This window comes from Centrocercus urophasianus, unplaced genomic scaffold (genome assembly GCF_019232065.1).
Source record: "Centrocercus urophasianus isolate 14NV4802_14NV808 unplaced genomic scaffold, USGS_Curo_1.0 seq_14, whole genome shotgun sequence".
NCBI classification, from domain to species: domain Eukaryota; kingdom Metazoa; phylum Chordata; class Aves; order Galliformes; family Phasianidae; genus Centrocercus; species Centrocercus urophasianus.
Window position 1 is genome coordinate 20,255,910 of NW_024884586.1, and position 22,911 is coordinate 20,278,820.

General features: G+C 37.5%; 1 protein-coding gene across 4 annotated transcripts in view; it reads right to left on the reverse strand.

Moving 5' to 3' along the window:
* SIPA1L1 (signal induced proliferation associated 1 like 1) overlaps positions 1–22,911 on the reverse strand; it is a 191,074-nt gene that overhangs the window by 58,577 nt on the left and 109,586 nt on the right. For 3 of the 4 annotated variants that reach the window (XM_042813649.1, XM_042813645.1, XM_042813646.1), the window contains exons 4-6: positions 6,809–8,629; positions 2,319–2,449; positions 1,490–1,678 (exon numbers count right to left, since the gene is read on the reverse strand). In XM_042813649.1, coding sequence (XP_042669583.1) covers positions 1,490–1,678; positions 2,319–2,449; positions 6,809–8,306 — 1,818 coding nt within the window. In that variant the 5' untranslated portion in view covers positions 8,307–8,629. Of the gene's footprint in view, positions 1–1,489; positions 1,679–2,318; positions 2,450–6,808; positions 8,630–8,980; positions 9,003–22,911 lie in introns of those variants that run through there. The other variant, XM_042813648.1, reaches the window with a different exon arrangement.

Consider the following 22,911-nt stretch of genomic DNA (forward strand, 5'->3'; position numbering starts at 1 on the left):
CCCTTGAGAAGATTTCCAATCAATATTATTTAAATTTGAGGTACTTGGCTGGCATTTCCATAAGGACCTTATCTTAGAATCCAGCAGATCATCTCTGGAGCCATCTTGGATTAAATTCCACCATTGTTTCCCTGCTGAAAAAGACAACTTTGGGAAGAGACAGAGATATGCCTGGTTCAAATTGTCTGACAAACTTGATTCTGGATGAAAAGCAGATTCTATTTAGTCTCAAGGAATAACTCATTAATACTAAATACACTTTTGTAAACACTGCTCTAATACGCCGCAGAAAAGAAATGCCTCAAACCTATCAGTTTCTGACTGTGTGAAAGCAGAAAGTTATACTGAATATGAAATTCCTAAAAATTCTTTCTTTCTTTTAGCACGCTTTGCGTAAGCTCATCTCTCCTCATCTTAAGACACCTGTTGGCTCATCTCAGCGCCCACTCAAGGAGCCACTAATCCAGGATGCTCAGCAGCCACCTATTTCCTCAGCACATCATGGCATGCTCTTTCTGAAATAAACGAGCATACAAAACTAACTAGAGGGCAGAAAGCTTAGCTTAAGTTTTCCTTCCAGTAGGTATTTATTTGAGGATTCTCTATCTTGTACAGAACAGCTGACCAAATAATAATGAATGGTAGTCACTAATATTTTTTATAAGAACCATACTGTCCCCTTTGTGATGCAGATAATTCAATCTTTGAAATATAGCCATTCTATAATTGAAAATGTCAGACTGACAGTAAGAAGAAATAGTAACAGATTTCAATTCTGTGCAGAAAAGGCTGATTGTAAGTAGCAAAAAAGACCAGAAGACAGACAACAACTGTCTCAGTATTCAAAAATAGAGCTGTTAAACATCACTGTCAAGATTTTTAATAAAATTCATTTTAAACACAGACTTTCATTTTGCTAAGCCTAAGCTATACAGCTAATAAATCTTGGTTCCATTTTAAAAGAGAACAGGGGACTACCCCTCAACTGAAAATCATCTACATAAAGAGGTTTAGAATATTTTGTCATGTAATGTGTTTCAAAAAGCCCATAATGACCCATAGGCAGCATACCAATATAATGGTTGTGCCAAATACAATGTTACTATATTCTAATAAGTCATTTGGTGACTTTGGAGATTACTGTTTTCATTATAACAGCAATAACTACAGAGGAAAACAACTCCCTGCTCCATCTTTGAAAAACAATCACTTAATTTCTTTTAAAGTAAATTACTATGTACAACTGCCATAACATTAATATAAAAAGTTAGAATACTTCCTGTTGTGATTAGTTAGAGAGTAAGTAATTTCACTAAAACCAAATATACTGCAAAACTAGGGAGAAAAGACACATAACTCTCCCCATAGACAAACTTGAGTTTTAATGGGACATTTTAATAAACTGATTTGAATCACTTAAAACTATAGGTAGTTTTGCCGTTCTGTCAGTTATCTGAAAGTTTAAGACATTCTGCAACTTTGTACTTACCCCTTGTTCATCCAGCTTCATAAGCTGTTCTGTGACTTTAGGAGTGTTGAAGGCCAGCCTTAGGCAATGAATATTCAGCTCAGGAACCACATACTCAAGCACTTCTTTTAGGGGAAGTCCTCTGGCTGTGCAGTGCTTTGCAGTTGAAGGAATAGCATCTTCCAGCACAGAGCCTCTTAATGTCATAAGCTAAACACAGAGAACAAAAATAGCTTGCATGTTGAATTATGCACAGAATCAAGGTTCATTAACAAGAGCGCTGGAGCAAAATGTACTTTTCCATGATTCTCCATGGAGTATGAGGACAGCAGGTACTTAATGTTGCATGAAACAGACACCAACATGCAAAATGTCACTCATCCTGATAGCTAACAGTACTCAGAATATTTCAAATTATTCACAATTCTTCACATTTTTATTTTAGGAAAAAGCATTAATTGGAAAAGAATAGGAGTCACATTTCCAGTGGAACATTTTAAAGTATAAAAGTGTGCTCCTCAGGTCTAACCACCTGCCACACAGGAAACTGAAGGAAGTAATTTTCCTACACTTATCTTGTTTGTAGCTAGTATAGTTCCAGTAATTTCCTCAAACTTTAACCAAAATAACCTTCAAGTTTTCCTTCTGGACATTTTGGAATTACTTATTCACCGTCATACTTGTCTGTAGTATTTGTAATGTAAGTTGTAGTATTAGGAAATTCCTGCATCGTACATAACGAGGAGACTGATCTACCCACGCGGAAAAGCAAAAAACACCACACCCACACCCCACGTGATTTAGCCTGTTCTCTTCTAGTCTCATTTTAAATTGTGCCTGAACTGCTTACCTCACTGGTTCTGAAAATGATCCTGTAGTTGTACTGAGGTCCGTTTTCTTTGATTTCCTCTGGTTTTTCTCTTCTTATGCTCACAGCTACTGGACCAAGGTTCTCATCTGCCCCAAAATAGTTCCAGTGTTCTTGCATATTAAAAACAAGCAAAACAGATAAAGTCAGACTTACTTTCCAATTGCATTTTCACGCTGAGTTGTCATATTGGAAACAAATTGCCTATTGCACTAGAGTCAGTTCTGGTACCAGGATTTTGTTCTTGTCATTCTGTTCTCTAAAGAGCTGCATGTGTACAAAAAGGCTGAAATTCAGTGTTGCATTTTTACAAATAGAACTAAAATAGGATTTGTATTGGTTTTTAAAGTCAAATCCATGTTATACACACTGAGCTAAATTTTCCTCCCTAAAATATAAAAACAAGGGAAGCAAACACAGCAAAGTGAGAAACTCACAACTCCACATTAAAAACATGAGCAGTAAACAGTTGTGTTAGAAAGATTCAAGTTACTTATTTCTGCATCAGAAGAAGAGATAATCTTATAAGTTACTAGAAAGGTGAAAAACTGAAGAAGAAGATGAAGTTGTCTTTAAACATGAAAACACAGACACAAAAAGAAAAACATAACTATTTAATAGCTAAGTGTTAAGAATTGAGTCTAAAACTAGTATAGGTGGGGTGATGGCAGAGAGGAGAACATAAGGTTGGAGAAATTGTTCACTAGCTGACTGGTGGATTTTTGATGTATGTTTTTGTATTTATTTAATCATAAATTATAAAGCCAAACCCTCGAATTTTGTCTGATGGTGGAGTCACATTACCATGAATTCAGCAACTTACAAACAAAGCTGCGCATATTTGAAGTAACAACTGAACTTAAAAATACAATACTTGAAAATTTAAGAGAATGTCAAAAAATAGAAGTGAAGCATTTCACAAGAAAAAAGTCCTACATCATCCCATTCCATATGCTGCATGTCTGCATATATGAATGAATTTATACACGCACAAAAATGGAAATTCAGAGCTATATGAAATTTCGACACTTGAAAGAAGAAATGTGAAATTCCCTGGAATGATAACAAGAAAGGAGATCTAACCGTACTGCCTGTCATATACACATTATTAGTTACTCATAAAAGAACCAAAATGAATTATCACTTCAGCAGCATTCTGAGCTATTCTGCAGGGATGAAGTAAAAATATTTGAATATCACCAACAAGAAATGTATCTACAAATATACTAAAAATAGATAGCAAAACACACTCCTTCCCAAGTGAATGGCAGTAATTTTTCCAAAGCATAAATCACTATCTTAAAAATCTGAGTGCATTCAAAAAAAAATTTCTTTTAATTATCCATGCCGACTCTTGTTACACTTCCCTCCAACAGATTCCACACTTTTCAAGTAGGTTCTCTCTCTCTGTGAAGCCATGCATGTCCTAGAATTACACCTTTATTTTCACAAAGAAAGGCTGGACTGTTCATCCCTCAGGTCTCTATATTATCATTCTGCCTTTTGTCAGTGTTTTCCATTTAAAGATTTCAGAGCATAAAAGACCCAAAAGAAAGCAAGTGTGCTTTCTACTGAATTCCTCTATAAGTCCCCAAGAGCCAATACCCTGCACAGAGGTCATTAACATTCAAAATTCTTTTTCTATCCTGTAGGATAACCTGTAAATATTGTCATGGGTCTTGAACGACTGAATTAGTAGTAAGTGAGGAAATCAGGAATAAGTTAAAGCATACACATAAGCCTAATGAAATCTTTACATCACTCAATTGATAAAAGCCCTATAGATGCCACAGAGAATTTCTGTTGTTTAAAAATCCAAGACGTCCTATTAGCATCCTATATTTTTTCACCCCAGGATGTTTCTAACTCTTCAAACAGTCTGCTGCAGAGTGAGGCAAGAACAATCATTGAGAATATATATGTATATATATTCTATATAAGACCAACTTTCCACCTGAGACAAATTTTCCTTCAGCACAGTCTGCAGCTTCCAAAATCTGAGTAAGCTTCGCTATCTCCATCCTAACTTGGTGGATTAAAAACACTGCACAATATATATGTACCTTTACTTACACAACAGAAAATGCCAGAGAAACAAAGGAAAGTTGTTGTTAATACCTACTAAAAGAGTCCAAAATTTACACTAGAGTCTCTTTTGCATCTATCATCCAATAACAACACCTGTAACGATAATCTATTCCTTCCACATAACTATAGATTCCAGCCAAGTCACCGTGAGCACCTCACCAAATTACCTTGAAAGTAAAATGGACTGTGTCTATGAAACTACTTTCATTCAATAACCTTTTCATTTTTTCAAAAACACAAAGATTAAAAGGGCCTGCTGCCTTGACTACCCAAGCCACCTTTCTTCACTGTCAGTGATATTCATAATAGAGATGCAACTTTCTCTTCACATAAAGATGTTTCTGCATCATCACTTGTTTCACATTAGAGACAACTGTCAATTTGAACCAATTTTACTTGATTTTTTTGTTCCTCATGACCTACTTGAAGTTCTTCCACAATCATGCCTCTGGGGGAAGGACAGTAGGAAAAAAAAAAGATTTTTGGTATTTTTATAACTGTGGGGCTTTGGCATATCTAACAACATATCTGAAGGATGCCTTTTTACAGAAGCCAACACAACAAAGTCACTGGCAAGAAAAATTTCCCTGGCTCATATTCTATAAACAAGCAGAAGCATAGTCATTTAAAAATTCAGGTAAAAGCCATTTTTTTTAAAAAATTTCTTTAAGCCATAGAACTAATAAAAAAAGAAATCACAGCTCTTCCTCTCCACTCAGCCTCAACATTGAAACTAATACCTGGTACCTAGTTACCTCTCACAACTAGCCTTAGGACTAGATTATGTTGAGTTTATCTAATTCATGTTAATAGCTACTAGAAATAAATGAAAATATACTGGTGGCTGCCAAGAGACTAACATGAGGGTGTTCTTTCCCTTTGGAAATGGCTTCAGTGCTGTGACCCTGCTCATACCTTCTTCCTGTCATACTATTTGCTTTCTCTGCTCACCTGGCACTGGCTTTTGGCATTTTTGATTGTGAGGAAACCTGATCTGACTCATTAGAACTGAAAAAAAAAAAAAAAAAAAAACAAAACAAAAAAAAAAACCCTAAACAATACATAGAGGAATTTATTGTAATGGCAAGATTTCTGCTTGGTATGTAGATTGAACTGTCCCTGTCACATTTTGAGAAAACAAGAGGACTGGTATGAGAAAAGGGCAATAATAAAGCCTTATTTTTAGCGCTGAAACACGGCTCATCAGGTCAGTCACAACACAAAGCTGCACTGCTTGCTGCTGACTGCAAAACTCTGACCAGAGTAGTGAGGAATCAGTTTGTGTCAGAGGGAGCATATATGAAAGGGACTGCAGACAAAGCTCACTAAGCACAGACTCTCCCCTCCAAACATACTTCATCCTGTACCATGCATCTGGCTTACAAGTAATCAATATTTTTCAGCACTCTTTTCTCTTCAAATGATGCCGACCAGCACCCTCAAAAAACATTTAGCAGTGTCTGTCTCTCAGCCCTAAAAGACTGCAGAAGGAAGAGATGTGACAAGAACCACCCAGCCAAGGGACAACGCAGGAAAGAAGAGACAGAAGATGGACCAAGAGGCAAGGGAAAAACGGGAGATGAGATCATTAGCTGTAATCCACAGTTAATGAGCTGAAGTTTCTCTGGAATGACCATCCACTTATTTTAACTAGGCATTCCTGTTGCTTTAATCTGCAGGAAACAAGCTCTTTAGAGCTGCCTTCATTAAGCAAATGAAACCCAATCCTGGACACCAGTATCCAAGGAATAAACATTTGTCAGGTCACTCATTAAGCCAACGCTGTCTTTCATGAGACACAATAGCAAGGCACAGTCCTGCAGACAGAACTGTTTTTTGTGTGTTTTTTTTTTTTTTAAACTCAAGGGAATTTAGTCTGCAATTTTTTTTTTTTTTTTTTTTCCAAGAACAGAACATTGTACGATCTGCATCGCAGTGCCAGAATCATTTTGGTGAGGAGGTATCTGAATCATGTTTGGGCTTTGCTCATTCCTATGGAATGGAAGTTTTGTTCCGATTTATTGTCTCCTTCATACATCCAACAGAGATGATATTTCTTGGTTTCAACAGAATCACACAACAAAACAATCATACTCTGTATTTTCAGACATAAATTCCATTAGATAAAGCAAGTTCTGATCGAAGAAGCAAAGAGGTAAAATGTTTAAGTAGCAATTTTATATATATATATAATATATATAATTTTATATATATATGTATATACACACACACATATGTACAATTTATAATATATACATATATAAACTTCATGCAAGTGTTACTCTTACAAGTCAGCCTAACTTTATATGTTGGTTAATACAACATTATCATTAACATCAGATTGAACATAACCATTAGCACCAGAATAAACAAAATCTACATACCTTTCTGATAGAAAAATTTTCGGTAATAATATGCACCAAGGTCTACGTGTTCAACAATGTATCTTTTCACTCTGTCTAGATGTAAAATCAAATTCTCCTTGGGAACTTCTAGAACTGCCACTCCAGCATTTGTACAGTGAGAACTCAGAGTTGACTCAAACGAGGCACTTTCACATCCACTGAAGGAACCTGAATTAGATTTGGAAAGGCTTATCTTCCTCTCCCCTTCCCCACCAATCTCATTACGAAAATAAGGACAGCTCATCACAAGTTCATTGCTTTTATCATCCCCCTGATCCATGTTGAGACTTCCTTTCGAATTAAGATCTTCAGTGCTGCCCATTGGAGAATTGAAACTTGCAGAATGGGATAAGGGCCCAGAGACAAGTGATGCTACAGCAGCAGCAGATGCTCCAGTTGTTGTGTTCCTTCTTTTAATAACATTATGCCTGTTGATCGCTGCTTCATTTAAATCAAACAAAATACTCTGTACATCATAATGAGCAAAACACTTAGGACAAGTCCAAGGCTTGACACTATCTTCTGACCTGTTATCTTCAAGATCTGAAGATTTCCCAAGCTCCCCTTCACCTTTGGCATTACGCAGCTTGCGAAAAATGGATGAATCTCCTGTTTCCGATTTTGAGCGTCTCTTGAGTGGCTTCTCTCTTTCCTTAAAGAGCCTCAGGTTCTCTCTTTGAGTAATAGGTCCATCAATCACATCTAGAGAGAAGCCTGAACCCTTGCTTCCACTGGCAATCAGAAGTTCACTGAGCTTAGTTGTGCCTGGGCTTCTCTGATCGGACTTTTCATCTTTATAGCCCTTTAGTAAGTCAAAAAAACTTTCCCCTGAAGTTCCCTGCTTATCTATTGAAGATGTGCTGCCATACTCTCTGTGCAGAGATGGTCCAGATTTAAACGTGGGTGAAATACATTCATCAAAACTATCCACATCAAGCTCACTTATGGTAATGTCGCTGTTGCTGCGCTGTCTTATTCTGCGAAGAGCTTTCCTGGGGGAACTGGGATAGCCATCAGGTGTAAGAAACCTGGAGTCTAGATTCTCAGATTGTCTGGTCTTGCTTTTAAGTGTGTTCTGAATACTCTTTAACATGACAGAATCACTAGCATTCAGGTTAACAGAGCTTCCTTGACTCCCAGGACTGCTTTTAGAAGATATGCTGTCAAGACAACTGGCAGTTTCAATATCTTGACTAGACCTGCTTGTTTCCTTGATGTTCTCCTTCCTAGGCGGCCAATCAGCAATTCTTGCCCTGACCCCCATTTTGGGGACTCCAGGAGTAGAGGTAACATGATGGGAACTTTCATTGCGAGGAGGTCCAACTGGAGCCATGACTGCGGATCCTAAGCTGCCATTCTGTGACCTAAAGCGCCTCATGTAAAAGTCATCCGAGTGGACTTTTGTGGTGCCATCTGTTCCAACTGACACACCAGTGGCAACAGCCCTTTCGGTCTGGGACCGCTTCAAGCTGGTCATGATCTTTCAGTATGTTCAACCTCAGTAAGTTCCAAAAGGAAATACAGTCATTTCGGCTTTTTAAATGCACAGTTCTCTTCTGGAGAATAGACTCCAAAACATAAAATGGTTGCATGAGATCTTAACCGTGGACATTTAAGGATACAATTAAATGCAAAACCTCTAGAAAATGCAAATATTCAGTAGGTTTTGAGAAGTAGCAACTTCTTTTAACTTTTGCATCTTAAGAAGTAGCCATGTTCCAATACATTCAAGTTGTTTTAACATCACTTGTGCTCCAAAACATCAGAGCAGTAATCCAGTTGTTTATGCTTCCTTTAATCCTAGAACAGAGAAAAAAGGATATAAAAGCATTATTCATTTTATATGCAACTCATAACTGTAGCTATCAGAATAACTGTTACACAAAATTAATATTTCTAACATACATGCTTTTAAATCTCAATGACCATCTCAAAAATGCATGCTTGTGTTATGCAGTAGTATAGCGATTTCTGGATATTGGTGTCTTCTTAGAAAAAAAAAGTTATACAGTGGACAGTTATACAAAGCACAAGTAGAAAACTTATTTCCACAGCTGAAGGACATGTGCAACATCCATTTCCTGTACAATCTATAAATGAGACAGATCAGGAATCCAAATTTTTTAAAAAGTTTATAAACAAAATAATTACCATTTGCAAGTCAGACATCCTTGGTTGCAACGAGGTATTAACAACGCCTATTCAATTTTTCCATTAATATAAACAATCATCATACGCTAACAAAAAAGGAAGGAAGCTAATTAGCAAACATTAGAAAGCAACAAAAGGAAGAATAACATTTATTCTGTTTTAAGACAGCCTTATTTGCAAATTAACTGGATAGTCCTAAAGCATGTATTCCCCCGCCCAGATTTCACAATGTATATGAAAACTAAAGCTAAATAGAAACACATACTTTTAAACAACTTGATATGAAAAGCTTCCTTTATTTCCCCAGATAACAAAATACCATCTGCCACAGATCCTGTATAATCCAGCTTTACAAAGCTATGAAACTTAAATGTTTTCCCATACCTCATCAGTACCAAAGTGATTACAAAGCATTATACCATCCTTTGAGGAGCTAAAAAAACCAACCACAAATATGCCCTTACTGGTGGAAGACAAAAGCATGAGATTGTCACGATAAAATCCTGCATTGCTGTGCACATCCTTTAATACAAAGAAGTTAATAATTGTCAAAAGCTGAACCAATTACACAAAATGTGGCCTTTTAAATATTTGCCAATCACGTATGCAGAGATGCTGCTGAACCAGCAGCATGTTGACAGTACAGCATTGTCTACAAATCAAGGCTTTCTGATGCTACCACAGAAACCAGTGCTTGCTGCAGTCTCTACTCAAAACTGTATAGTACTTTGCTCTACAGTAATGAAAATATCAAGCCAGGGCAATTTCTTCTTCTAAGACAGCACGCTTTAACTTCACTAGCCATAACTTACGCTGTTTGGAAATAATAGCTGCTATTCATATAAAACTGCACATGCAAGGAATACTCTAAATGTAAGCGAACTGCAGTGCACACGAACAGTTACTCTCCTTCTGGTTCTGCTGCAAGAACTATGGAATAATGGGGCTTTTTTTCCATCTAAATAATTACAATACATTAGAAAGATTGTCTACTTATGTAGCTGTTGCAAAATTACTGAATTTGAAGCCATACAGATTTTAAGCATCTTATAATTTTCAAACACAGTCCACTCTGAGAAGCAACGAAGCTGGTGAAATTTCATCTATAGATTAGAGGAACAAAGCACCTGTACATAACTGAGGATTCTGCCTATGCTGTAGCAAAATATTTATGCAATAATTTCTATGCGCTGTATAGCCCTTTGAAAAGGTCTATATAGACTCGTTTTATAGAATAATGAAAAAAAAAATAAGCAGAAAACTCAGAAGAGGAGGAAGATGAGCTACAAGGAAGAGAGAAGGATTAAACTGATGGTAGTCTTCCAAACAATGAACAGCTGCCTACTTTCATAAACTCCTCTCCACAGCCTGTAACTAAATACAAACTTTCTGCCCTCACCATTCCTCTTCTATCATCAGTACCTATGAAGCAAAATATATGTTTGCTTCCCCCCCAACAAATGCTGATCTCAGAAACTGATAACCCACTTGTACAAGTTTCTCATTAACTCAAGGGCAGAAGTTCATGCATAGCTCTATAAATTCCCAAGCTTCGTGTTAACCATATAAACATTGAAAACGCTTCTAGTTTCTGTTCAAGTCCGTTCCATCCACCCACCCAACCCCACAGGGACAACTATTCTAAATAATTAAGGACATGTGTATGATGTAATCTATATACATAAATACATATTATATACATAAAAAATTAAGCATTCTGCAGAAGTTATTCTTGCCTACACTCATTAGTTACACGACCAGACTGTACGTTTTCCAAACAAAGCGCTTTCTCTGTTTCTGAGTCAGCACTGAAGATGCCTTACTCTGGAGACTCGCAGCTCCATTTTCCTCATTTTTTTTTTGCAACGGTCCTACTTCGTATGCTGTAGCAGCTGGAATATACAGGTGGCATAAGAAATGATTAAGGACATAGTTAATGAAACACTCTGAAGAATTGTATGTCTTGTCTATGTCTCTGTTGATATTAATTACATCACCAAAACTAAATTTTTTTGAGACTGTAACTACCTTTCTGTTGTTGTTTCACTAGAGTTTCTCGCTCCTGGTGTCTTGTTTGAGACCTAACAGCATGACCTGACTAGCTCTAAGCAAAATAAAGCAAGACCATCATGCATGATAATATTAAAAACTCAGCAAGTTTAGATTCTAGTTACACAGTGTAATAGATTTAATGGAAAATAATAACTGCAATCTGTACTCCATTGTTTTCTTATATTAATTACTAGCAAAATAGGATAGCAACAAAGTGTGAAGTAAGCTTTACTTAAATAACCACAAGTTACCAACAACTGGATGGTATTATATGCTGGAAACTCTGCAGAAGTTAAATATTTAGTTGCAGAACTGCTGAACAGACACAGGTTTTAACAGACCTCGAAATACACTGTCTACTGCAATTAGTTACAGGAAAAGGAAGGCCTCTCCAATCTGTCTGAACTTACTGAGGGAGCCAACAAAATATGCAGATAAGCAGCTACATATTTAGAAGACAAATAGAAACCACATGAAAAAGCTCCAAAAAGAGGCACACTAAAATTTAGTTCTGATAACTGCAATTTAAAAGTCATAAAGAGAACAACTTGGAAAACCGACAATCTGCTTATCAGATTGCAAATAACAAAGCAGGGCTGGGATCTGTTCAAAACAGGTCTCAAACAGGTCTCTCAAATCGTTAGGACAAAATACAGTCAGTACATTTTAGGAGAAACAGAATATTTTGTATCTATTTTCAAGTCACAATGAGTTACAAAGAAAGCTGTTTTCATTCTTTCCCTTTCTGTTTCTATCTTTTTCATCAGTTTGATCCCTCCTCAAAAACTGGGGTTCTAGCTGTACAACAGCCTGTTCTAATCAAAACTAAAGAGTTTGGAGATAGATTCCAAGAGAGATTTTTCATCCTACATCATTTTTAAAAGGCAGATAAGAGATCTTGATTTGCTATTGCTCACACTTAGTTAGTCACCAGGAAAATGAGGATGACCTAACAGTAAGATTTCATTCAGAGGCCTTTGAATTAAAAGCAGCAAATATAAGCACTTGATTAAGAAATGCCTGGTTTAAATTAGCTCATAATAGTCAAAGCACAAACAAAATATGGTACTCCAATCAGTCTCTATAGTGGATTCAGGCAGCAGAATACGATAATCCAAAATGCACTTTTTAAGACGAATGGAAAAACAGAGATTTAGCCAGATGCATGAATTCAGAGACCTTCTACCATCATTCCCTAGATTTAGTTTAAGTGGGATCATGCTCTTTTCCCTTACAAAGGAAATAGCAACTTTGCCTGCAAGCAGGACTCACTGGAAGAGATTTCATAGTTACCGTTACCTACTTGGATTTAGGATTGTCAAATCACAGATGCTTATGATGCTAATCCTCTGATAGTAACACATTGACTTGCAGGCACTGAATTACTTATGACTCATAATTTTCCAGAGGAAAGACTTCATATTTCACTGTCAGCCTTCATTAAGAAGTGTCATTTTATAATTCAAAAGATTTGGTGATGAAGGCACCACTTTTCAAATTCTAGAAAAGTCTCACTTTTGCCAAAACTCCACAACCCTTCCCTCTCAACCTGCTCTTTCCCTCATCCCCAAATATCAAAACAGTAAAATATGATGATGGTAAATGCAGCACTTTCAGAGATATTCTAAAATACTGAAAACTGTAGGATGAGGAACCCAGAATAACATCTTGCAGCAAGTAGCTTTTAAAAATGTAAATGAAATTATCTTCATTTCACAGACTATACTGAAATTTAGCCAGCCTGGGAAACTCTGTCTAACACAGACAAGTTACTGGTTAACTTTCACTGGGAAAAGAATTGGCATAGCCATAAAAGCTTAAAACTAGCAGCTCCTCTGAAATCAGAAAAATAAATGAGATCAAAAAGTGTTTTATATGTGAAAGCCTTTTCTATTTGCGTCACCAGTTCTTGCTTGAATTATATCTCAGATCAAATTCTAGGAGGAAAATATTAATTTATCAGCTGATTAATAATAAACAAAATAACATCTAATTTCATAAAATGAATTTCTCAAGAGAAAAATTTAATTTAATCTTAAGTAACACTTGGCTTTATGTGGTTGCCTATAATTAACTCAATTCTGTTCTTCCATGAATACCTTCATCATTACAACTGAAGGAAAGCTACAATGCTTGTGTTTCAGAAGATTTACAGTCGTAAAGTTACTTGAAAAACAGTGTTTGGTATTTTATTAGCTTATCAGTTTTATTTTTGTTATACTGGAGGAGTTGCTGGTTTGGGATTAACTGAACTTTTGACAATTGTACAGATTTGCACAGAATGAAAGACAGATCCCCCTAAATTTTCATTCCCCTCCAAATCAAGGTAACCCAGCTAGCCACACGTTTATGTTACCTAAAACATTTGCCACTGATCCACACATAAGCAGATCTGCACTTCTGCCTTCTTTTGCTGTGTTTCATTGTTCCCTGACCTTAGGAAGAAAATCTCTAGTCTCAGGAGATCGAGTGCCATCTGTGGCTATATGCAGAAGGATCACCTGAATTGATCTGCTGAGCTCAACGCCGCGTTATCCTTGGCCCCATGCTCTGCTGAGTAGTTCAAACTAACATATATGAACTACGAAAGGTTACATTGATTTTAAGAGGTAACAGTAGTTCATTTGAAGTTACTAAATACGCCCCATTGTCTGTTTTTGCATACTTGCAGGATGCCTTCTGCTTGCTCTGCCAAATTGTGAAACAGCTGGAGGCTAAGCTAAAAACGCTGTAGCACTCAGCAGCATTTGCTAGCTCAGGTTTCGGGCCACGTTCATACCCCAGTGGTCAGTCCAGAGTCAGCCTGGCTCTCTGCAAGACATGACGAAGCCACTCACAGTAATTATGTTCACTCCCAGCCAGTGGTAAAGTGCTCACCACTGAACAGGATGGTAAATGAGATGTACAAAAAGCTACCACATTGAGACTGGCATGGAATGCAGGAAACTGCAATTCTGTACATTTCAGCACCTTTTGCTCAGTAACCACTAGAATACCTCAAGCCAGAACTGCACCCTATTTTCACACTGATTTTGTGATGATTAATCAAGAAAATATCAAAATACTCATATGTACAAGTAACTGTTGCTGAAGAACACCCTTTAAACTGTTCTTTTAATAGAGAAAGAAAGGAGGAGGGAGAGAAAACAGCACATGGTGGTTCCTTCTGCAACACACTTTCCATTTTGGTACCAGCATCACTCACATAGTAAAGTAAATGCAGAATCCTTTTACTGGAAACTGATTTATGTGAGCCAAAAAAAGAAAAAAAAAAACAACTGAGGAGTCTGATTGTACTCTACACTGTAGTCTGTTCCTGGAAAGAAATGGTTAACAGCAACAGTTTACTTTTGACACTACTACTCTTTAAGAAGCAATTCTAAACCAGGTCAAAAACATGACAGTAAAATATTCGAGCTCCCAGGTACCACCACCTCTTAAGAACATAAATTTTCAGCACTGACAAAGAAGAGTTCCAATAACACCTCTGCACCCACCAACACACATTTTCTTTTTTGAAGAGATGTTTCTCATCTGTTTCTTTTCCAGTTTCTTCTTGTTGATACACTGCACCCCTTGGTAGTGGTTCCAAAGCAGCAAGCTCCAAAAGAAAAGGGGCTGCTACTTGCTTGCATGGGCCTTGTTGGAAGTCATCCCCACACAACAATCCTGAGATATCCCATCAACATCAGAGTTGAGAGAGACTTCAACTGGGAATAGTAGTGCTACCTACTACCTCAAAGCTCCTGTTTGCTTCCAGGCAGCCCTGAGGGCAACCATTACAGCTAAATTTTTCTGTGCCAGGTGCTAGACTTAGTCTATCACTACCTTAGTAATTGCTTATTTTAATACATATAACAATATATTATATATACATATAAGCATACACGCACACACACATATATATAATGGCATACGAACCATTATTGTTATATATATTATAGATACATAAAATAGGCATTATTCTTCTGCTGACGTTTACAGTTTTTTTCCCCTCAACATCTTTTTATTCTTTTAATCTATCACTGTCTCCTTAAACTCACAATCTGGCCAAAGAATTGCAAGGAGCTCTTCTGCTCTCCTTGTGAGAAGTCCTTAAGCTCCGAAGCCTCCACAGACTGCTGCCTCTCTACAGGTTGATTATCAAATCACGTGCTTCAGGGAGAAAGAAAAGCAACTTTTCAAAAGTGAAAGTTACGTTTCACCTAAAATTAAGAGGCTTCATTTCCAACAGCTGCCGTTACGTCTTGATAGAGTTTCCCATTACCACACGTTCCTGAAAAACATGCTCTCACAATTACTGCTCTTAAGTTCAAGGGGCTGCTGCAGCATTGGATAGCAGAATTCAGGAGCAGAGGAATTATTCCTTAGATCGCCTTGCAAAGTGATGAGAAAGCTGTGCAACTCAACGGGAATGTAGCAGGCAAGAGAAGGTTACGGAATGGAAATAAAATTGGACATTTTATTTATTATCACTCTCACATTCACTGGCTCATTCAAGTGTACATTCAACCCAGTGTTAACCCCACTGAAAGCTTTGGCTTGTGGGTGCACGGGCTGAGGGAGAAGAGAGGGTTATCTTCCATACCCAGCTGAGGATCACAAGCTCATTTACATTGGGAGAGACCTCAAAAGGTTATCTGGTCTAACTGCCTGTGTGAAGGTAGAGCCAAGCTCAGAATTTGTCAAGGTTGCTCAGAGTTTTTTCCACTATAATAGAAGAAGAACTGAGAATCTCCAATGTTCTACTTCCTACTGGCAAGCCTGCCATGTGGTTTGACAACCTGTTGATCTTGCACTCTGCAACTTCCTCAAGACAAGTTCACCCCTGAAGCTGGCTTCTGGGTCCAAACCTATATTCACCAATATGGGGCCATCAGCCTCACACCTCAAAATTAAAGACGCTTCCACACCAGAAATAAATCTGCTTTCCTCTTTCTGCCCCCTGCCTCCACGCTTCTTTAAAGGTTCTGCGATTTAATTGACCTACCTCAAAGCATTAGAAACTGCAACTGCAAGGATCAGAACCTGTCTTTATTTGGACTTCAACATCAGAGCCTGCAAACATGGGAATTTAATATTTCTCAAACCAAATGCATGTGTAACTCTTCTCAAGAAAGGCAGGCTGACAACAGGGAAGTCACTGTCTTTGGCATTTTTGCTTGAGCCAGAGTTAAAGTTGAGCAATTCAGTTGCTATTTCTGACAGAACAGAGCCTTATCATAATATTGCCAGAAAATAGGTAATTCCACTTTTGGAGTTGTTCATAAAAAGCAACTTTTGAATAATTCCCTAACTTTAATGAGCATTTACAGCTTTCATGAAGGGATTCTCCAAAGCCTTATACTCACATAGAATTCTTTTTAGCACAATAATGCTTCAACCCTGTTTTATAGACATTCATAATTTTGAGAACCTTCTTCATAAGCCACTGTTTTAGCAGTTTGTTGGTTTTTTTCTTGTTTGTTTTTAAAGAGAAGGTTGGAAAATGACATCTCTGGTGACTATCACATTGTCTTACCTTGAAGAAGCTCCAATTTCTTAGCTAATTCTTTCAATATAAAACACTAATGATCTGACTTTTCCACTCTACAAAGCAAGGAAGCCATGAACAGCGGAGGGGCAAGAAATCTATTCAAAAGAAAAAAGGCTTATCCATCCCGTGTTTGTTGTAGCTAGGTGGGAAGACAACAAGGATTTCATCTTTCCTCAAAATTACCTTGTTACCCCCTTTCTGCTGTCTTTCCTCCTTTCTGCTAATAGAAGTTCTTAATTACTCTTTCCCAACGATCCTCCCGTATCAGGATGTATGTGTGAACACAGTGCCTTATCCCACGTCTACACCTCCTGTCACTCCTCACTCCTCCCCTCTGGTGTCACGGGTGATTCCTTTTCCCTGTTCAAACCATCTACCCAGATTTTGCTCTCCACTGGCACACCTAGAGAGTGCCACGTGAAACATTCCCAATTTCCACAGTTGCCAACACCTCTCACTTCCCCAGTGCCGCCGTGCTTCCTCCAAACAGTCCCACGGGTCTCTGCAGCGTGCAGTCACATACCATCTCATTGCTTCAAGGCCAGCTGCTGGCACTCCAGCCATTCCCGTGGTCCTTCCTTCTGCATCTACAGTGCTTTTAATGTACTACTGCATGGTAAATTGTAAGTGCACATTTAAAGCAAATACCATTGAATTTTCACCATAAGTTTCCATAGGTAATATTGACTTACTAAGTTGGAGCAGATTCTACAGCAGAAATGCGTTAGATATTATCATTATTCAAGTTTTGGACAAATAAAGGCAGCTTAAAAATACAGATAACAAAGATGATAGACCAGGCTATAAGGTAATACAAGGATTACAGAGAACAGCAGACAGATCTTTTTAGCAATTCACACGTTAGAGCAGATGTGGAAGCATGCAACCCTTCAACAATTCTGCACGCAGAACTTCAGTGTTCAAATGGTTGCTGCATACAGCCAAGTCTTCAACACAAAGAAAATTAGTAAATTAAAGCTCTGAAGAGTTTACAAGCAGACTCGTAAGCAAAAAATTTAAGTGTTTCAGACAGGTTTTTTTTTTTTTTTCTTTAAATCATTGTGGACAACTGGAAAGCTCAAAATGCTGAAAACTTCCACAGCTGAAACTTCCATAGCCTTCCACATTAAATCTTTTTTTAAAAAATGAAACAAAAACCATAAAACTCATTAACATCATATTCAACTGTGTGCCATTTTATTTTTTTTCAATGATGAGATGTATATTACCATACTTACGAGCCCTCAAAAGAATACTGGTGTATCAGAGTAATGAATTTCTCTAAAAAGCGTAGAATAAAATAGAAAAAAATCCTTCATAATAAAGTAGGTTTGAGAAAGATTATTCCTCATATCCTTATTTAGATACTAATTTAGATACTAATCAAAGATAAAAAAGGAAAAAAGGAAACAGATTTTATGTAAAAGCAAGTATAGTTTCTACCAGCTCCTTACTTTCTCATGTTTTCTGTTCTTCTCATACTTCTCTTAGAACTTAACTTCAACTTCATTTGCCTGCGTTCACTTATTGAAACAATATACAATCCTTTTTTACAAGCTGTCTTCTCATCTTTTCATAGGAACACAGGCTGCCAAATTAGCTTAATTTGAAAAAGGCTCTAAATCATAGTCACCACCACAAGACTCTACTGCTGCTGCTGGATTACTGTACCACTTTTTGGTAAAGATTTTTCTGATATACTCCACCCCAAAGAAGCAAAGTGAACAGGGTTTCTTTCTGAAATGATGTTTACGTTTGCTGAAGCCTGCACAGACACAAATAAAAACTACAAACTCAGGAAGTAACATTCTTCTGTGGAGGACTACACTGTTCACAAAGATGTCACAGTGAGCAATTCAGAAAGTCACTTCCTGGCGCCCTTGTCATCCCCTCTAATTCCTCCAATACAAAGGCAGCTTCTAAAGCAACAAGTCTGGAACCTTTGTTAGAGAAATACATTTATTTGCTATGTTTGGTTCCTTTCAGAGCTAACCAAGGGGATCATCTCACAGACCAAAAAGGAAAATCATCTTAGGCTAAAATTTGTCACACATGCTGTACACATCTGAACTTACGAGGAACCATAGATCCTGAAAAAGCATTAGGCTTCTAACTCTTATATAACATAAACAAGCATGACATTAGAGATCCCTGGGGATAATTCAGCATATGGATCTTGCCTCAGAAACAGTAAAGAGCTTTTTGTTCTTTGACAACCTCACGAATCACATATCTATTTTGCAAAATAGCATTTTTGGCTACAGAGGAATAAACAGCACAACCTCCACACAGCACTATGCCAATTTTCTAGTTGATCTTCTTGTGGATGCTTCCAACATTCTTTAAAGCCGCAATCAAAAACAAACATTATTTTAAGCAAACATGCACAGAATTTGGGGGTATGCAAATCTATTAGAAAAATATGGATGATGATCTGTAAACAACCAAAATGAATTTCTGAACCTGAGGGATCTGGTAATAAAACTTAAAAACTGAGAGGGCTGTATGAAACTTTCAATGCAAAATGCAAAAATGAAAGATGGATAAATCAGTCAATACCTCTAAAAAACTACCTGGGAACAGAGTACAAGCATTGCACTGTGCTAACTGCACTCTTTTTGCATCTGTGAACATCCACAGGACAAAATATAAGGTATATCAAATATTTATTCTACAAAAGGACAAAAAAAAGTTTGTCCTAAGAAAGGGGAATTAAAGCTGAAAGAGGGAATAAAAACCCTTTCAAAATATGCAGTTACTCAGCAGAAATCTCCATGATGCATGACTGAAACACTGATGGTTTAGAAAGTAATAAAGTTAGATAAAAAATTTTTGGTTGATTCATTTCTTGTGAGCACTGCACTAGGAGTTGACATTCAGGCTGGATCTCAGAAAACTTAAGTAGATTAAGAAGTCTTCCTACAAGGAGAATCCAGAAAGGGTCTTTCATTAACCAGAAGTACTCTCTTGCACAGATACATCTATAATGACCAACAGGCAGCCTTTAATTTGTTCCCACAAAAATACAAGACCATTTCCTGTAGCTTGTATCATGTAGCATGTTAGAACTATTGAAAACAACCAAATAGGCAGCACTTAGTTTTCTGTAATACCTGTATGAATCACCTACAACAGGCACTCAATTACCTCTTGTAACTACAAATGGAAAACAATATCTAGGTGGACATAAGTATGAATTGCTAAAAACTGATTGTGAGAGTTTGTGCAAAAGACTTTGTGTAAAGCTACCTAAATAAAGCAAAGCATAATACCAGGGAGAAGCAGCATAAACAATTCTAGTCACGAATCCAGACAGCCATGCTGGCAAAGCAGGCTACAAACTGAAAAGAGCAAGCAAGGTGGCAGTGACACCTAAAAAACACACTCTGCAATTTAAATAAGAATCAGTCTATTACAAGCGCACATATGCCAGCAGTACTGGCACTTCACCCAGACATCTTTAAACAGAAAAGGCAGAATTTAGGTGGATGGTTGGCAGTTGCTATTTATCTTGAAGTGTAAGAAGTTCATTTCTGTCTGACCAGCCCACCTGTCCATGCCGATGCACCTCAGGTTTCACTACGCTGTTTCTTCTACCAATCACCCTTCTAGCTCAAGTGAAATTTTTGTTTAGAAGCTTTTGTCTTTCCTGTAAATTGCTTATAATCTCTGGAAGAAAATCCCCTCCAACACTTTCTAACTGAATCCCAAAAGCAGTCCAGCACATCAACTTGAGTATTTTCGCATTAAAAACTTCACAAATACCATGCAAAAGACTTTTTGTGTTATGGAGTTTCATTTTTACAGCTATGGTCAGTAAGGGGAAGTATCTACATCTGCTCCTGCTTTACATACATGCAAAATATTTTATAAAATGAAAACAGATATGAAATCATTCAGACTCCAACACTAAACCTTGAAAAGCAAATTACCTACAGAAAGTACATGTGTGGGTGTATTCCAGTTCCACTGCATAAACAGCCCTTAATCAGCCTTGCATACTATTTCTGATTATGGTTTATTATATAAAATCATGCTGATGCCAGTTCAGTAGGAATGTTTCTTCAACCCTTCTGAAAAATGAAAACACAAGTCTTGAACCAGATTCTGCCCCTGAGAAGAGCACATGAGGAGGGCATTTCCACCAGCATTGTGCAACTTCATAAAAGGCTCCAATCCCTGCACTGGCTACAGCCACACTGCAACCCACAGCTCTCCACAGAGCCTCCATGGAAAGATGATCCTGAAGGTCATCCTCATGGGATCCTGCTCCCATGCTCTGAATCCTCACAGTAAACATTTTTTTTTCTTCTCATGCTCATATGGAATTCCCTGGTCTCCAGTTTGTGCCCACTGCCCCTTTTCCTGTCACTGTATACCACTGAAAAGAGCCCAGCCCCATCCTCTTGACCCCCACTCATTAAATACCAATAAGCATTGATAAGATCCCCTCTCAGCCTTTTCTTCTCAGCCCTCTCCAAGGAAAGGGAGATGTTCCAGGCCCCTCCCCACCTGCTACGATCTGCTCATTACATTTCAAAGTCTATCAGGTCTTGATTTCACCCTATAAAGAAGAAATGGTTTTACAAATCCTTACATCAAGGAAGTTTTGCACCATGCTACCACTACTGTTGAAATGAGCTCATTTGCAGGGGAACAGAATTCTAAGGCAGTTCTTCCCTGGTGACAGCCTTTAGGAAAAATGCTTGTCTATCATAACCATTTTAGTAGCTGACTTGAGTAACTCAAGTAATGTTAGCACTGTTAAGAATTCACCAAATAGCAAAATTTTCCCTTGGTTAAGACAACAGCAGCCTATTTTGACAAGCACCCTTTGGCAGAACATACCCCGTGTGAGGGGTTGGAATACAACCAAATGTTGAATGCCACGCACAAATCAGTGCTTCAACTGATCTTGGAGATAAGATTACCAGCAGAGTTCTGCATTTCTGTTTTTGCATACATATAAGAACACTTTCCTGTTACTGCTGCTCCATTAGTAAAGTGACAGAGCATCAAGCTACAGCCTTTGAATCTAGTTTGAAACACGAAAACGCCTCCTGTGGCATGAGACCAAATTTACTCCTGCATTGCCATAGGCCTGGTGAAAAGGAAGATTTTCAAAGCACAGAAACCAAGCAGACGGGGAAATCAGAGCTCTTGAACATGGTTTATTCTGTCAGTGAAGGAAATCCTTTTTTCAATACCTACAGAAATTTAAGCCTCCAGAATTCTACAGAAAAATGCCAGTATAACTAAGCTGACTTACAGGCACGTATGTACTGGCAGGAGGGAGGGGGAGGATTGGGAATCAGGTTCTGTCAGTTCACTTTGGGTTGCAGCCCTCACTAAACCTCCTTTAATCCTCAAGCCTAGCATGAGCACAGCGATGTGATTAGAGCAGATGCATCTATTCGGAGAAGGTCACATGCAGAAAAAAGCTGTAATATCTATAAAAAAATACATTGCTTTGCTCTGTTGTTTCTTTGTGTTTTTTTTTTTGTTTGTTTTGGTTTGTTTTTTAAATGCTTTGTCTTTCACCCTAACCATCCAGTCAACCTTTTCCAAATTCAACGAGGCAAAAAATTGATTTCTGAGTGGTGAGATGGCTCAAAATAAAAAGAGTTTTAAAACTGTCTAGCGAGCACAGATTTCTAGGATCATACAAGTATTTAGAAACAAAAAAGCTTACAATGAAAATATCTGTAATTTCTTCCAATTTTTCCCCTATTAAAGAAATTCTTGCGTAAATAGTTCAGGAAGCTGTTGAAGTTCTTCGCTCAGACTTCTACAGACTAGGAAAATACACCACAAGTGGTATGTAAGATGCACATATATGTTGTTTTCATTTTTCCTATTCCACACAGAAAGACATGAGTTGGCTGATTCAGAACTGCTCTTACCTAAGATTTATTAAACTGTGGAGTGTTATCATGAGAAAACAGCTGAAAGCAGTACATGCTACTCATACTGCTATTTCAGATAACAAGCAGTAGGCAAAACCCTTAATACTGCTACGTTTGCAATGTCTCAAAGTTTGAATTACAAACTTGGCTATTGCTAACTACCTTACAAATTAAACATGCTACCCCAATGAAGGGACTTGGTAGGAAGAAAAAAAGAAATAAAGAAGAAAACAATTGTATTAGGAAAAGATGCCAACAGCAGGCTTAAGGAAGTACAGACTACTGCAGATTCTGGAAACCAATTTAATTTCAGAACTAATCTGATTTCAAAACACTCATTTAAGACCTATTGCTCAGATGTCAGCTACTGGCAAGGCTGTTTGTAAAATTACTAAAACAAGGATTTATTTATTTTGCAATTTGCAGGTGTATGCAAT